Below are 17,328 nucleotides of genomic sequence, written 5' to 3' on the forward strand. Positions count from 1 at the left end.
GCAGGACCTAAAATGTGTCTCATGCCCCCTGCTCATAAGTCTAGATAGCCACACCTAAGCGCATCGACACACCCAAACATGCCAAGATGGACAATCAGAGACAACTCTCCAAGGCTACACAAAGACAGAGACCCATACCCTCCCCCCCATCCAGAACATCCAGGGACTCTAAATCACAGGAACCTAGCCAGGCACCCAGACACTTCTAGATAGAAAAACCCAGGGGTAACTAGACATAACCACCCAGAACCACACCCAGGCAGAAACACCCAGAAGAACATACTTAGGGGCATCTGGGCACAGACAACAGGGGACACCCAGACTCTCAGAGACACTTTGAGACACACCCATACACCTACCCCTGCACAGAAACAGATAAATATGTGTAGTCACAAGCAGAGAATTTTCAAGGCTCTGGGTCCCCAAGAGAACAGTCTTTGCTCCTCATCACTCTTATTTATAAAGGAAAGAAAGCTCTGGGTATCCCTCACCTCTGAAACACAGGGCAACGTTGGCTAAATCAAAGAATGAACCCCATTGAAGACATTCCCCCATCCCTTCTCTTCTTGCCTGCACAGGGGCAGCTCAGAAACTGTATCCCCCACCCCACCTTTTTATCTTTCAGCTGTGCCAGGTTATACCCAGCCTAGGGTTGGAAATACATATTCTAGATACTCTGATGGGTATAGACGGTGGATGCCAGCCGGGTCTCTAGATCCCTGGCACTTGGTGCATATAAGAAGCCAAGCCAGCTGCCCATCACCCTGAAGGGCATACATTGACATCAGGACAGTTTGAGGGAGAGGGAATACAGGGTCTGTGCCAAATCCACTGGGGCATCCCAGTTTCCAACTGAGGCCATGCATTTGTCCAAGAAAGGGATCCTCTGTCCTCTTGGCTTCTGGCTTCAGCACCTTCTGGCTGAGACTCTTAGATCAAAGAAGTCATCCTGAGAAGTCATCTCATTGCCCCATTTCTAGACTAGGTAAAAAAATGTTCTCAAAGGCGGTTGTTCTGTTCTTAAAGTGAAGGAGCCCATCTCCTTGGTCTCAGGATCTCCTCTATTTTCTCCTTTCCTTTTCCCCTCCTCCTCCTGCTCCCTACTGGTTTCATCTTTGAGAAGCAGAGTTCGTGTGTGTGTGTGTGTGTGTGTGTGTGTGTGTGTGTGTGTGTGTGTGTGTGTGTGTGTAAGGATGGGGAGAGGGGGGCCTGCTCTTCCCTCCTCATTGCCTGGGTCATGGCTGCAGGCTCACCATTGATTAATATTTCAAACCACCAGCACATCTCGTTAACTGGATGTAAATTATATATGCAATAATGCCCACTGGAATTGGGAGCTTCAGATAGAGCAATCTGCCTCAGACCTAATCAACAGACTCTTCCAAGTCGTCCCAAGCAGACCACCTCCTGCTGCCGACCTCGGCTCTCCATGCCCGACCCAGGCAGAGATGGCTCATCTGCCTGAGTGTCTAGGGCCAAGGCCAGAGGATCCTTCTCTCTTAGAGGTCAGGGATAGGCAGGTAGGTTCCGAGACCCTCTGGGCACGTGGATGGCTGGAGTCATGCTGAGGACTCTAACACATGATTAGAAAGTCCAGGCTGAGCAGCCTAGAAGCTGTTGGTCATCTGGAAGTGCAGAAGCAGCTTTTGTTTGGCCAAACAGCTTCCAGGTCACGTAAGAGCTCCTTTGGGAGGGAAGAAGTTGGATTGGGATTGGGATGGGCTATCAGGAAATTGAAAGATCAAGAACCCTCGTAGAGAAGGAGCAGGAGAAGGTGTAGAGTAGGGGAGAGGGAGTACCAATTTGTACTGATTTCCACACATTTTGACATTCAAAGAAAATGCAAATAAGATGCAAAACAGCATGCAAATGCTCATCTGCTTGGAGCTTAGGCCCTTTTTATTACAAGTCTTTATTTTATTTTATTTTTTATAAATAAATGAATATTATAAATAAAAATTTATTTATTACAAGTCTGACCTGTCCTCTCCAAGAAGGGATACTTCCAAAGGTGACTGACTGGTAGATTAAGTTTGATGGACTAATTACTTAAAAAAACCCACCCAAATAAACCTTAATATCAATTCTGAGACAGAAGGACAAGGGCTAGGCATTGGGGGGGGGGTTAAGTGACTTGTCCAGAGTCATATAGGTAGGAAGTATGGGTCTAAATTTGAACCCAGGTCCTCCTAATGATAGAGAGGGGGAAGGAGGGAGAAAAAAAGAGAGAGGGGGGAGGGAGAGAGAAAGAAAAAGAGTGAGAGAAGAGAGAAAAGAGAAAGAGAGGGAGAGGGAGAGAGGAGAGGGGAGAGAGAAGGAGAGAAAGAAAAAGAGTGAGAGAAGAGAGAAAAGAGAAAGAGGGAGGGGGAGAGAGAGGGGGAGAAGAGAGGGGAGAGAGAAAGAGAGAGGGAGTGGGAAGGAGAGAAAGAAAAAGAGTAAGAGTGAGAGAAGAGAGAAAAGAGAAAGAGAGGAGAGAGAGAGTGAGAGAGAGAGAGAGAGAGAGAGAGAGAGAGAGAGAGAGAGAGAGAGAAAGAGAGAGAGAGAGAGAGAGAGAGAGAGAGAAGGCTGCTGGGGCCATGGTTGACTGGAGGTAGAGTTGGGTATTGTCCAGACTGCAGGCAGAGGGAGGCTTCTGGGCTTCAAAGACCAACTCTTTTGGCATCTGGCTTCAGGCTGGGGGCCCAGGCTTACCTACTCAGTTTGGTTCTTGCAGATGCAAAAGGCTTTGGGGAAAGGTAGGAAGCCAGAATGCTACTCAGCTGCCCCAGAAATGGTTACTTTTCAAGGATGTTGGAAAGGGAACTCATGTTTCAAGCAGGGATTAGATAAAGTCTCCCAGGTTTTTATAGCAGTGACATCAAGAGATTATATAGGATGGGGGGTAGCTAGGTGGCTCAGTGGATTAAGAGTCAAGCCTAGAGAGGGGAAGTCCTGGGTTCAAATCTGACCTCAGACACTTCCTAGCTCTGCCCTAAAGTTTGGCAAATGATGAGAGACAGAGGCCCAGGAAGAGAGAAATATGTTTGAGTTCAGGTCCATCTTATTTTACAAAGTACCCAAGCTGTCCAGGTTCATTTACATGTGATTTGCATTTTGTTTGCATATCATTCATTTACTATCAAAATGCACCATTCAATGATCATTTGGTGATTAATCATCAATCATCAAAAGGGATCATTCATCAATATTCAATGGGAGGCTAAGACAGATCGGGTTAGCTCCAGGAGCTTGGGGGGTGTGAAGAAATCTGAGGCTCAGCTCTTGCCCTTGAGAAGCTTACAGTCCAGTTGGGGAGATTCCAAATGTATGTGGGCAAAGATAACCCACAATGTCAGGAACTATTAGAGTATTCAGAGAGTTGTCATGTCATAAATGTCCACTTATTCTGCTTATTTTTAGAGGGCAGAATTAGGAACCACAGCTGGAAGCTATAGGTGGGAAGATTTCTGTTCAACATAAAGAATGATTTTACAAAAAATGAAGAGTTGTTGGGGCTTCCTTGTAAAGTAGTGAGTTCTCTGTCATTGGAGTTCATCAGAATGTGCTGGACAGGTTACTTTTTTTTTTAAACACTTGTCTTCTGTCTTAATAAAAATTCTAAGATAGAAAGACAATGGCTAGGCAATAGGGATTAGGTGATTTGTCCAGCCATGCATAGCTAGGAACTGTCTGAGGTCAATTTTGAACCCAGGTCCTCCCAACTCTAGGCCTGGAGCTCTATCCATTGTGCTGTCTGGCTGTTCTAGGACTGATTACTTTTCATGGATGTTGGAAAAGGAACTCATATTCTAGGTAGGGATTGGATAAGGCCTCTGAGGTCTTTCATTGCAGATTAAGAGATTATACAGGATGGGGGCAGTTTGATAACTCAGTGGATTGAGAGTCAGGCCTAGAGATGGGAAGGAAGTTCAGGGTTCCTAGCTTTGTGACCTTGGACAAATCACTTAACTTTACCCAGCCCTTATCACTCTTCTGCCTTGGAACCAATACACGGTATTAATTCTAAAATATATGGAAGGTAAAGGTTTTTATGAGAGAGAGAGAGACAGAGAGACAGAGAGACAGAGACAGACAGAGACAGAGAGGGACAGAGAGATGGAGAGAGAGAGAGACAGAAAGATAGATAGAGAGAGAAGGAGAGGGAGAGAGACAGAGGGAGACAGAGAGAGACAGAGAGATAGAGAGAGACAGAGAGAGAAGGAGAGGGAGAGAGATGGAGAGAGACAGAGAGAGAAACAGAGTGATGGAGAGAGAGAGACAGAGAGATAGAGAGAGAAGGAGAGGGAGAGAGACAGAGACAGAGAAAGAGAGACAGAGAGACAGAGAGAGACAGAGAGAGAGAGACAGAGATAGAGAGAGAGAGAGAGAAGGAGAGGGAGAGAGACAGAGAGAGACAGAGACAGAGAGAGAGACAGAGAGATGGAAAGAGAGAGACAGAGAGTGAAGGAGAGGGAGAGAGATAGAAAGACAGAGAGAGACAGAGAGGGAGAGATACAGAGAGATTATACAGGATCCTTGGAAAATTCATCATAGTGAGAAGTATTCTAGGAAGGGGAAAAGCTCTGCTGTGGTAAGGGGATAGGGGTTGGAAAGATCAGGAAAGGCTTCAGAGATGAGACAGCAATCGGGATGGATCTTGAAGGATGGGTAGGATTTGAAAGGATCACAGGCTGAGTTGGAAGGGAATCTCCTAGTTTAACCCCATTTTGCAGATGAAGAAACTGAGGCTTAGAAAGGATGAATTGACCTGCCTGAGATCACAAAGGTAGCAGGCTGAACCTAGGACTCCTGCTTGCCTCTCTAATGTTGTATGCAAGACCTCTGAATTATCCCACATGGAGGGGAACTGAAGGCCTTTCCTGGCAAGGAGAGTGGCCCCAGTAGGCAAGGGGTGGGGCAAAGGGCCAGTTTAGGGCCAGCGTTTTCCCTAGCTTGGTCCCTTTTGTCTTGCATCCCCCCACAGGGGTTTCCCTTCCCTTCCCCAGGGCCCATGCAATTCCTGCCATTCTCCTCTGAGGGTCACTTGGCTCCAGAGTCACTGCCCCTCTCACACAAGTTCCCCACGTAGCCTGCACTGTCTGGCTCTGCCCCTGTCTGGTGTGCCCAGCAGCCCCTTCCTCCTCGTAGGGGCAGAGGAGCCAGGAGCCGAGCCACCTCCCTCCCTCCAGCCCCATTGTCGCAGAGACTCAGGAATTGTTGCTGGTGAGGCAGAAGGTTTGTTTGCTCTAGAGTCCTCGGAGAAATCACAACAATCGATGGGCAGCAACAAACTGCCAGCAGCCGATGCATCGATCCTCCAATCTCAGGTACGGAGTAATTTGTACAGCACTAGAGGAAACTGGCTGCCCTGGGCAGCCGGCTCCTTCCCTCCCTCCTCCCTCAGCCTGGGCTGCCCTGGGCCTAATGCAGGCAGGGAGGGCCAGGATGGAGAGGAGAGGGCAGTGGGAAGGAGCAGCTGGCAAGAGGCAAGTGGTTCCCTGCTCTGGGCAAGAGAAGGATGGATAGAAACTACAGCCTCCTCTAGCGGGTAGGAACATTGGAGGCCAGCTAGTCCAACCCCCTTTTTGCACAGAGAAAGGAATAGTCCTAGAGAGGGGTGATGGGTTTGGTCTAGTTTACCAGGAGAATTGGAGGCAGAGCTGGGAGGAGATCTTGGTTTCCTAACTCCCAGGAGGATGTTCTTTCTCAACTTTCCAAGTTTTTTTTAAACCCTTACTCTCTGTTCTAGTAACAATTCTAGGATAGAAGGGCAAGGGCTAAGCAAATGGGGTTAAGGGACTTGCCCAGGACCACACAGCTGGGAAGTATCTAAGGCCACATTTGCACTCCGGTCCTCCTTATTCCATGCCTGACTTCTCTATCCACTGAGCCATCTAGCTGCCTCTTTCCAAGGTTTTGCAACAGGAGTGAGTTAGTTCCTGTAGCAAAAAGGTCTTCTATATGCTTTTGACACTGGTATAAGAAGAAACTAACCAAAATTAGCGGGAGAGACTCAGGTTAGATATTAGTACTAACAGGTGGTTCAGTGTTACAGGTGATAGAATTATCAGAGGTTTGTGACTCTTGGGGCCTTTATTTTTATTTTTTTAAGCTCTTACCTTAAATGGGAACAGACCTGTTTGTACAAAAATATGTACAGCTGCTCTTTTTGTGGTGGCAAAGAACTGGAAACTAAAGGGATGTCCATCACCTGGGGAATGGCTGAACAAGTTGTAGTATATGACAGGAATGGAATACTATTGTGCTATAAGGAATGATGAACAAAATGATTTCAGAAAAAACTGGAAAGACCTACATGAACTGATGCAGAGTGAAATAAGCAGAACCAGGAGAACAGTATATACAGTGACAGCAATATTATGGAATGATCAACTGTGATAGACTTTGCTACTAACAGCAATACAATGATCTAGAAAAATTCTGAGGGACTTATGAAAAATAAGGTTATCCACCCCCAGAGAAAGAACTTTTGGAGGAGAAACACAGATGAAAACATACAATTTATCACTTGTTTATTTGGGTATGTGTTTTAGGATTTTGGTTTTATAAGATTATTCACTTACAAAAATGAATAATATAGAAATATGTTTTGCATGATAGTACATACATAACCCAAACTGAATTGCTTGTCAGCTCCAGGAGGGGGAAGGAAAGAAGGGAGGGAGATAATTTGGATCATATAACTTTAGAAAACTTATATGGAAATTTGTTATTAAAATAAAAAAAATAATAAAATTAGGAAAAAACCTTACCTTCTGTCTTAAAAACAAAACTGTATTTTGCTTCCATGGCAGAAGAGTGGTAAGAACTAGTCAGTGGGGGCTGAGTGACTTGCCTAGGGTTGCAGTTAGTAAGTGTCTGAGGCAAGATTTGAACCTAGTACCTCCCATCTCTAGCTCTTTATTCAGTAAGCCACCTAGTTGCCTCCTCCTAGAGTCTTTATAAACAAGTCTCTCTCTCTCTCTCTCTCTCTCTCTCTCTCTCTCTCTCTCTCTCTCTCTCTCTCTCTCTCTCTCTCTCTCTCACAAACACAGTCTGTCTGTCTGTCTCTTTCTCTGTCTGTCTTTCTCTCTCACCTTTATTTTCAGTCTTAGTATCAATTCTAAGGCAAAGGAGCAAGGGCTAAGCAGACAGGGTTGTGTCTTACCCAGGGTCATACAGCTAGGAAGTGTTTGAGGACATATTTGAACCCAGGCCTTTCTGACTCCAGGCTGGCACTCTATCCACTGCACCTCGTAGATGTCTCTTCATTTACAGTGCCATGTGGAGTGAGGGAAAGACCAGAGAGGAAGTGGTCATTGTGGAAGCCTAGTGGGAGGATGGCCATTGGGCTCCCAATGGTCCCCATTTCATCTATCCAAGAGCAGAGTGGAGATCCTCAATTCTAGGATAGGTTGTCAAATGAGATGATGTACATAGGAGCACTGTATTTTGTAAGGCATAAAGTAATAGACACATTCAAGGGATCACTAGAGTTTGTTATGTCATAAGACATTCATCACATTCTGCTGAAGTTTGGAGTTATTTGTGTCCATCTTATCTCCCTTGTTAGACTGAAGCCTCCTTGAGGGCAGGCACTGAGTCCTGCCTGTCAGTGGCTGAGAGCACAGAGTCTTGTACGTAGTAAGTACTCCCCAAGGCTGAATTCAGTTATTGTTATTATATCTTTTAGTCTATACTGGATTCTCAGTAACTCTGCTCCTCAGCTCTGACATCTCCAGATGTCTAAGTAAGGTAGGGTGGAAAAAGCACTGGTGTTAGTTAGAGGATATGGATTCAAATCCTGACTGTCATTTACTACCTGTACAATCTTGGGCAGGTCACTTACCTCTTTGGTCTTTATTGTCCTCATATATAAAATGGGGGAGTTGGTCTAGATGACCTCTAACATCCCTTCTGGGGCAGCAAGGTGGCAGAGTGGATAAAACCCTAGGTCTGGAGACAGAAAGACTTCAAGAGTTCAAATATGACCACATGCTTCATGATCCTGGGAAAGTCACTTAAGCCTATTGGCCTTAGTTTCCTCATTTGTAAAATGAGCTGGAGCAGGAAATGGCAAAGCACTCCAGTATCTTTGCCAAGAAAACCCCAAATGGAATCATGAAGAGTCAGACTGAATAGCAAGTGTCCTATCCAGCTTTAAATATACCATCCCTGGACAGAATTTATAGGGAAGGTAGGTGGTGAAGTAGACATAATGCTGGCTTTGGTGTGGGAAGACCTAAGTTCGAATCTTGCCTTTAATACTTCCTAGCTGTGTGATTCTGGATAAATCACTTCACTTCTGTTTGTCTCAGTTTCCTCATCTATAAAATGGGCTTAATAATTCTACTACATCTGGGGGTTGTTGTGAGGATCATGAGATAACATATATAAAGCATTTAGCAAGCCTTATAGTGCTATAGGATGCTAGCTATAATTATATTTCCAGATCCTTTCCAAATTTCTGGCTGGCTCCTGCAATTGGACACTTTCCCTGCTCCTTCCCCCCTCCCTTTACTATGCTTGCCTCAGTCTCTATTGCTCTGGCTGCCTTTGGAGAATCATAGGATGTAGCAGTGGAAGGGACCTGAGCAGTCATCTCTCCCAGGATTACACAGGTATTAGTAGCAGCTCTGAACTTCCAACTTGGGTCCTCCCATTCCAAAGCCAGGGCCCACTCCCTTATCACTTGCTGCCCAGATTCCAGCCTTTCCTACCAAAATCTACACCATTGAAGGGGCAGCTAAGAGGCTTGGTAATGGGAGGTCCTGGGTTCAAATCTGATCTCAGACACTAGCTGTGAGACCCTGGGCAAGTCAATTAACCCCTATTGCCTAGCCCTTGCTACTCTTCTGCTTTGGAACCGATACATAGTATTGATTCTAAGACAAAAGGTAAGGATTTTTAATTTAATTTTTATTAAGGTTAAGAATTAAAAAAAAACCCAACAATACTGGCTATATCCTCCCCTGCCCCCACCAGGGAGGGGTTCTAGAGAATCAGTCCAACTCTTTGAGATCAATGAGGGGGGTATCAAGGGTGAAGAACTAGTATAGAGCTTGATATTCCTGTCCCTTTGAACTCTCATACTGCTCTTTCACCATTGAAGGCAAGTAGCTTATTGATAAAGCAGGGGCATAGTGTGCTCTGCTATCCCCATGAACACTACCAGAAGCAGAGCCCAGTCAGAGCAGCTAAGGGCCTGACTCGGTGGGAGTCAGGACATCACCACTCTCCTTATTCCAAACCTGCCTGCCTCGATAGAAGATTTAGAATAAGTCCCTGGACCTCATGGGACCTTAAAGGTCATCTAGTTTGATGCTTTCATTTTACACAGGAGTAAACTGAGGCCCAAGGAGATGTCATCACTACATCTAGTTAATTAACTAAGGCCAATTCATAAAACACTTGTTAAGCACTTACTCTGTTCCAGGCACTGTATTAAGTGCTTAGGAAACAAAGAAAAGCAAAAAATGGTCTTTTACCTTCTAGAGTGGGAGACAAGAAGCCAAGTCTCATCTGCTCAACCCAGTTAGACTCCCTGATATTTCTACTCCTTCAAAAGAATAATCTCAGGCTTCCCAGCCCTCTTCTTCACTTTGAGGCAACTGAGGTTTGGAGGCAACAACTAACTTGGGGACAATAGGGCAGCCATTCGATAGCCACTCTGCTCAGTCCCCTTCATCCAGAATGACCACTCCTTCCACTAACTGAGCCCAAAGAGAAAGCTCTGGGAGGAGGCCCTGGGCTGCAGAGAGAGCAAGATCTCCTGGTAGAAGGAAGATAGAGAGGCAGTGTCTGGGGTGGGTGGGAGGGGAGAGAAGAGAGGAAGAGTTGGAATTCGGGCTGCTTGCTTTCCCTAGACACTATAGAAGGAGGGGGGACTGACTCCGAGAGAACAGTGGGAGCCCTGGCTTCTAATTAAGTAGATTACCAACACAACTCCTTTCTCTCCATTAAGCACAGATGACGGGGCTGCTGATGCCGAGCGTGAGCAGGTGCTGGAGTCCCCTCCGGGAGCTTTCTGCCCACCGATGCCTAAACCCAACCACAAGAATAGGCCCCAGGAGGCCAGGCAGCCCACACACTCCAATGCCCAGCCCTGACGGGACCCTGGGTCCAAAAGGAGTGGAAGAAGCATACCAAAGAGCAACCAGGCTTCTGATGTCTCTGCAACACTCATTTCCATCTAGTTTTGGCAGAGCTCTTTGTTTTTAAATAGCTAGAATCTCTCTCCAATCTCTCTCTTTAGCTATTTCCTTCTTTCCTATGGCCTTTTCTCCTCTCTCTCCCCCAGTGCCCCATTCGGATTCTGCTTTTTTCTTTCCAATGTCCCCAAATCTGTCCATCTCCATATAGGGTTCCCTCCTTTACCACAGAACTTCAATCAGCTCAAATCTTGCTTTTTCTTGGGGATGTAGTTCAAATCCCACCTCCCCAAACTTTCTTCTGAAATCCTCTTTTGGGGTGCAAGCAGCCCTTCCTCTACCTTTCCAACCCAAACATGTCAGTTCTTATGCCTGGTACTCTTCACCTACACCCCTCTCATTCTGCAAACGCTAGGCTGAGATCCTCCCTTCTAAGGTAACAATGGAATGATCCGCATAGGGAAGTCCGCAGACTCCCAAGTCCCAGAGCGCTTGTATTGTTCGGGCACCTCCCAGTGCAGTTACCAAGGAGTTCCCCAAACCCTGTAATTACCATCGGCCATTGGTCGCTTAGTCAAGAGCATTTAATCCTCTCCAGCACCTTACCCAAAGAGAGAAAGGGTGAGGCAGCTCCAAGGCTTCGGAGCTTGCAATCTAAAGAAGGTACCTCTTGCTTCAGGCCTTGACCTGATGTCTACTCTCTCCACTCTTCATTTCAGAGACTCCAGGTTTTCTAATTTGGAGTAATTCGCTGGTCTGCTGTAATAGAGCACTGGCTTCAGAATCAGAGGACTTGGATTCCAATCACGACTCCCGCTATTTGCTGTGTGCCCTTGAGCAAACATTCAACCTCTCTGGGCCAGTTCCTCAGCTTTGAAAAACGAAGGAGTGTGGACTGTAGATTACCGCGAAAATTCTTTTCAGCTGTCAATTTTACGATCTGGCGGTGGGGTGTAATGTTTCTCCCCTCTCTCAGACCCCCCCAACACGTACCGAGGTATCCATAGAATGGGGGCCAAAGAGGGAGAAGTTCCTTATCCAAGGTCACCCTGAAAGGTACAGGCGGTAGCAAGCTTGGCCCCCAACTCCCGCAGCGAATTCCCAGTCAGCTTAGTGCGGCTACCTCACTAGCTTACAAAAGAAACACAAACGCACACACAGAGTTTAATTAACTTTATTGATATTCAGAAATTAGGAGAATGACTAAAGGTAATTGCTCATTAAAAATCATTACACCAACGCAGTAGGCGCCCGGGTACAGGCGCTGCCCCACCTGCAGAGCTTCCCCCCAGCCAAAAGCTGAGGGCCCGGCGCCTGGAGGGTGGACTCGAGGACTGCGTCCTTGACTCCCCGGGGAGCTCACGTCCTGGCTTCCAGGGAGCCGGCCCCCACGGGGCTTCCGCTTTGCCGGCTCAGGCTGTGACTCGTACTCCTTTTGCTCTCCCCGCAGGAACAGGGGGAAGGATCCCAAAGGGGCGCAGGAGAACCGAACTAGAGATGTACGGCTCCGCCTTTGAGCAAATTCCAATTAAAAAGCATTTAGGAAACGCCTATTAGGGACAGGATACCGGGGTGCCATCCAAAGGGAAATGCCCTTGCCCTCAAGGTGCTCCCTGCTGAATTCTAAACGGGATCCGCAGCCCTTTTTGGCGTCCGAGGCCCCCTTGGCAGCCTGCCGAAGCCTGTGGGTCCCTTCTCAGAATCCTATTTTTAAATGCAGAAAATAAAAGAGAGGCTCACAAAGGAAACCAGCTCTCTGGAGACACAGCTAGCAAAATATTTGTAAAAAACCAAGTTCACAGACTTCAGGGTAGGAGCCTTCATTCCCCAAATCAAAAAGTGACTCGCACTTCCCGGCTGAACGAACACGGGAGAGTAACTTTTCCTCTCTGGGCCTCGACTTCCCCTTCTGTAAAAGGAAGGCGTTGTCCTCCACGATCTTGAAGGTCCTTTCGGGCCCTAAATCCTTTGGCCTTTACGGGGCTCAGGGTACAATCACACAGTCGGGGACGAATGGGAAGGCTCCGGTGGGGTTTAATTTCTTATTCAGTCCTGTCTGACCTCCAGTGGCCCGCGCCGGGGCGGGAGGAAAAAGAAAGGAGGGGAATGAGGTGGAAGCCCAGAAAGTCTAGGCAAGGCTAGGATCGGAGCAGTCCGGGCCCCGCCCACGGGTAGGACAGACGATTCAGCAAAAGTCACATTAACCCAAAATCAAAAGTCAGCACGACCGAATCCTCCGATCGGCTATTTAAAGGCCTAATGAGAAGGGATGTGAGAGGTTGGCGCGCTGACTTCGAGCTTTCCTTGGACGCCTCCAAGCTGGCCAAACCCCGGAAAATAAGCACTCCCAGTTAATAAGAACCTTCTGTCCTTAACCCAGAAAGAAAGCCTCCTCGAGCATCCTGGCACTGACCGAGGGCTCGCCGAGGCCCCGCACTCTTCTTTTACTCGTCCCCGCGCCCTAACTAGAAATGTAGACCTGGAGACCCAGAGCTCCTTTCCTCCCTGGGCGTCAGCTCAGAGCCGGCCTTTCTCCACTGCTCCCTCCCCGAACAGCTTTCGAGGACCCACTGTGCCTAGCTGGCACTGGAGGTGCCAGGGAGCAGAAAGTCCAGCTGGGATGGAGGGAATTGAGGCTCGGTTACTCTCGCCTGTCTTTGAAAAACAAGAAAAGGGGCAGGAATGGACCAAGGCTCGACTCCAGGAAGAGTCTCGGGAGGAATACAGGACGCATCGACGCAGCGGGACAAATGGACGCACACACACAACCCACTCAGATCGCGGAGGTTCCCAAACGGATCAGGACGGAGACGAGCTCGCGCTCGGAGGGACACGCAGACACACACGCGCACAGATTACACAGAGGCACACTGGCACACGAACTGCTGGCGTTCAGCCGCTGCCAGGGGAAGGGGGTAGCAGTGCGAGAAAGAGAGCTTGGGAGAATGTGGCGCTTCAGAGGGCTGGAGGCCGGCAGAGGTGGGAGGATCAGGACGCCTGGGCCCCCTCCAATGGGCGTGGGTGGGATGCCCTACAGTGGTTGTCTGGTGGAGGGACAAAGCAGGCGTCCCTCCTTCCCCGCCCAGTCCTGTCCAGGGCCCCAGTCTCCTCAGCAGATCGGCCATCGTAGTCCCTATTAGCAGAAAAAAGCCAGTGTTGGCAGAAGATACTGAGGTTACAGGCGTCATAGCGGGGAGTCAGCCCCAATATGGCATCTCATAGGGGCTGGGAGGCAGGGACGAGCGTTTTGCCCACCCCGGACAAGGTGTATGCGTGCCAGCTGGAGCCTGAGGTCCTGCGAAGACACGCCTTCTCTGAGGCTACGGAGCAGAGGAGCCCGGCGCTTTCGGCTCTCCAGCCTGGGCCGCTGCCCACTTTTGCCACCGCTTCCCCTGTCCTACCAAACCCGCACCAAACGCTCTACCAGTCCCCCTCATCCCCCAAAGAGCCAAAGCTGCCGGGTAATGAGCACAGCCTAATAGGGCTGGGCTTTCCCGGGTACGCCCTAATTTCTCCCTACAAAAAGCTCCTGATTCTTTGTGCCCCGAAGGGCCCAGTCAGACGCTCTCTCTCCTTCTCCCCAGCCAGTTGGGTGACGGATGGTGCTAAGACACGATCTCCAAAAAGCCGGCCCGTGTTGACAGAACGCTACCCCTGGTTACCCCCGCCCCTCGGCCCCGCGGCCTCGCGGCCCCGACCCCTTCATCTACGCTGCTCCTTGGGTTCCCCGGCCCTCGCGCCCTCTCTCGGAGTTGCAGGGGAGAAGACTCAGGTGTCTGTGGACTCTGTTGGGAAAGCGGTCTGGGGAGGATTAGCAGGTGGATTAAGAGATTAAGCAGAAATGAAGCCGACTCTTCCCATCCCTTCGTCTCCGGAAAAACCTCTTAATTCTTTCCTCAGCTGGCCAGGGGAGTTGTTCCCTTCCACCCATGCCAGCTCAAGCTGAAAGATAACTTTAGAGAGGTTTGGGTTCCAGTGGCGGGGTGTGTGTGTGTGTGTGTGTGTGTGTGTGTGTGTGTGTGTGTGTGTGTGTGTGTGTGACAGGGAGAGGGATGTTGCTTTCCTGGATTCTGCCTTCTAAGACTTCTGGCCGGGCGGGAAAAGAGCAGAAAGAGGGTTAGGAGACAGGGAGACTTCTCCCATTTGTATGCAGCACGGGTTGCTCCCAGACCCGGGAGAGCGGAACCAGGAGGGGCGGAGGGAGGGGGCGTGAGGTGTAGACGTGATGGGAGAAGGGGACACTAGGAGGTGAGTGTGTGTGTGTGTGTGTGTGTGTGTGTGTGTGTGTGTGAGAGAGAGAGAGAGAGAGAGAGAGAGAGAGAGACGAAGGGACTCTACGGAGGCAAGATTTCCCTTAGTCGCTTGGGACTCGTCCCGGATCCTTCTTGGCGGATCTTTGATTGGGAGCCCTGGTGTTGTGGAGGTGGAGAGGGTGGGAAGGGAGTGAGGGTCGGAGGCTCGGCGCCACTCTCCTCCATCCCTTACTCTCAATCTCTTTCCTGGTCTTCCTGCTCAAGAGCTTTCTTTCAGAACACATTCTTGCCCCCACCCCCCCTTCTGGACCGAGCTTCTGGGCAGATGGGAGGAAGATGAAGGATTGGGGGGGATGGCTTGGAAGACTGATGTGTTCCTTTTCTGGATTGCAGCGAGCTGAGGTGGAGGCAGGACGTGCCACCGGGACCCCTCTAGAGCTTCTCCCCACCCGCCCGCATATACACACACACATACACCTCCGCAGTATGGACTGGAGAGGGTTCGGAACGGGATCTGAAAGTCGGAGCTGAAGTTTGGCGCGAGAGCTTTAGGGGGAGAAGGCAAGGAAGCTTGGCTCGAGAACGGAGACCCTGGCTCACCAGTGGGCTCTCTTGGAATCCCTCTGAGTCCAGCATGGCTCAATACCCCGTCTCTACGGTCGGAAAGGGGGAAAGGTAGGGAGTGGAGTGGCTGGTGGGGTGGAGAGTTGGAGGGTGGCGTGACGAATTGCAGCAGACCCATCTCCTCTGATTCATGGAAATGATTAAATGCGAGGTCTTGGCCCGGGAGGAGGCGGCAGAAGGGCAGCCGGCCGCTTTCCCGCCTCAGTTCCCCAATCCCCCACTCTAAGGCTGGCGGCTTAACAAGAGAAGCCATGGGGGTGGGGGGCGCTTTCCCGAGCCTCGGAGCGCGCTGGGAGAAACAACGCTTGAAAAGTCTCCTATTGGTTTCTCGCCTGCCCTAGCCTAGGATGCCCGCTCCCCGCTTCCCAGCCCTACGAGCCTTCCGGACGCCTGGGTTTGCTTACCGTGAGCCAGAAGCGCCAAGAACGAGGGGAAGAAGATGATGCCAGGGGAGCGCATGGTGCTGGCCTCTGCTTCCCACTGCCCCTTGCCCACGGCGGGGCTCCAGACAAAATGGGGTGAGGGAGAAGAGACTCCCAGGTCCGGTTGTAGGGAGAGAGGAGCCGGGGCTGCCGCCGCCACTGCTGCTGCCTCCAGCGCCTGACGGAATCAGCACCAGGGCCAGCGCCTATCGTCGGCGCTGGGGATCGCTGGAGAGGTGGTGATGGTGTTGGGGAGGGTGTGGGGGGGAGCCGACAGCTTACCGTAATGACACGAGGAAAGGCGCGAGTGAAAGAGCCAGCGAAGATGGGGATTGTGTGTGTGTGTGTGTGTGTGTGTGTGTGTGTTGAGACTGGGGGTTAGGAGCACCGTCTCCAACCATCTTCACACCGTTGAATGGAGAGGAAAACTCCGCGAATGTGGAAAGAACATTTTATTCCCTTCCTTATCTAAGCATGTCCTTCCACTGTCTTATCCAGGACATTATGTTGTCCTGTAGCATAGAGGAGTGGGGTTGAGGGGTGTGTGTGTGTGTGTGTGTGTGTGTGTGTGTGTGTGTGTGTGTGTGTGTGAGTGACACCTGAATTTCTAATTCAGAACAGATAGATACATACAGTTCTACTACTAAAAACTGGTGTAACTGCAAAGCGCGCCATTTAATTTTCTGGGTCTCAGTTTCCTCCTCTTGGTTTAGATCTCCCAGGTCCCTTCCAGGTCTAAATATAATGCAATAATGTGAGAGAAGGATGAGCAGCCATGTACCCTTTCTGGGGCTTTGGGGCAAGAAGGATGCTTTTGTCAGGTACCTCCATTTGCAGAGGCAATTGGCAGGGGCATCAGTGCCCTTGTGGCAGCTCCCATCTTGGCCCATAATGAAGATGGCTTTTGAGCTTACAAAAGGACAATAAATTATTACTTTGCGCTCAATAAATGCCAAGGCTCCAGGCAGCTGCATCAGCAGCAAACTGTGCTCACAGAAAAGCTTAATTATCCTTATATTATAGTTAAAAGCCAGTGGCATCCGTGTTGAGGAGACACATTCTTCACTTGGCAGGCAGCAACCTGGTTAAGGCCCTGGGCAGCTAGAGACAAGATCCTGCATCTCCAACCCAAGTCCTTACCTTGTAACAGTTGCATGGGCAATGGGAATCACTTCTTCTGTTTTACAGTAGTTCTCCAAGCCTCAGTTTCCACATCTGTAAAAAATAATGTTTTTAGTGCTCATCTAACAGGGTTGTTGTGAAGACAGTGCTTCCTAAGCCTTGTTGTGTTATAAAAATATGAGTGCATAGTGACAGGGTACTGCCTGAACCTGTGATTTCTTTTGCATAAAGCAATCCCAGGTGAGCAACCTCCTTTCTATCAATGGATGCCAGCATTTCTCCAAAACTGATGGTCTTGGAAGTTATCTAGAATTGATATTCTAGATAGATATCTCAGATAGAACTGAGATATTAAGTGCCGTGGATCACAAATCTAAGTATATTTCAGAACCCAAGTCTTCCTGGCTTTGAGGCCAGCTCTCTATCCAATCTTATAGGCTACATCTTGAGAGTGAGTTCACTGGGTGGGACGGGGAGGGAGTAGCTAGGTGGTTCAGTGGATTGAGAGTCAGGCCCAGAGATAGGAGATCCTGGGTTCAAATCTGGTCTCAGAAACCTAGGCAAGTCACTTAATTCTCTTTGCCTAGGCCTTACTACTCTTTTGCCTTGGAATGGAAGGTAAGGGTTTAAGAAAAAAAAAAAGGAAGTGAGTTCATGAGGCAGTTAGGTGGCTCAGTGGATAGAGAGCCAGGCCTAGAATTTCGAGGACTTGGGTTCAAATTTGACCTTAGATACTTCCTAGCTATGTGACCCTGGGCAAGCCACTCAACCCCAAAT

General features: G+C 49.1%; 1 protein-coding gene across 4 annotated transcripts in view; it reads right to left on the reverse strand.

Moving 5' to 3' along the window:
* SEZ6 (seizure related 6 homolog) overlaps positions 1-15,714 on the reverse strand; it is an 85,236-nt gene extending 69,522 nt beyond the window's left edge. For 2 of the 4 annotated variants that reach the window (XM_056819547.1, XM_056819546.1), the window contains exon 1: positions 15,412-15,660. In XM_056819547.1, coding sequence (XP_056675525.1) covers positions 15,412-15,466 — 55 coding nt within the window. In that variant the 5' untranslated portion in view covers positions 15,467-15,660. Of the gene's footprint in view, positions 1-15,411 lie in introns of all 4 variants that reach the window. The other 2 variants (XM_056819545.1, XM_056819544.1) reach the window with 2 other exon arrangements.
* Between the last annotated feature and the right edge of the window lie 1,614 nt (positions 15,715-17,328).

This window comes from Monodelphis domestica, chromosome 2, assembly GCF_027887165.1.
Source record: "Monodelphis domestica isolate mMonDom1 chromosome 2, mMonDom1.pri, whole genome shotgun sequence".
NCBI classification, from domain to species: Eukaryota; Metazoa; Chordata; class Mammalia; order Didelphimorphia; family Didelphidae; genus Monodelphis; species Monodelphis domestica.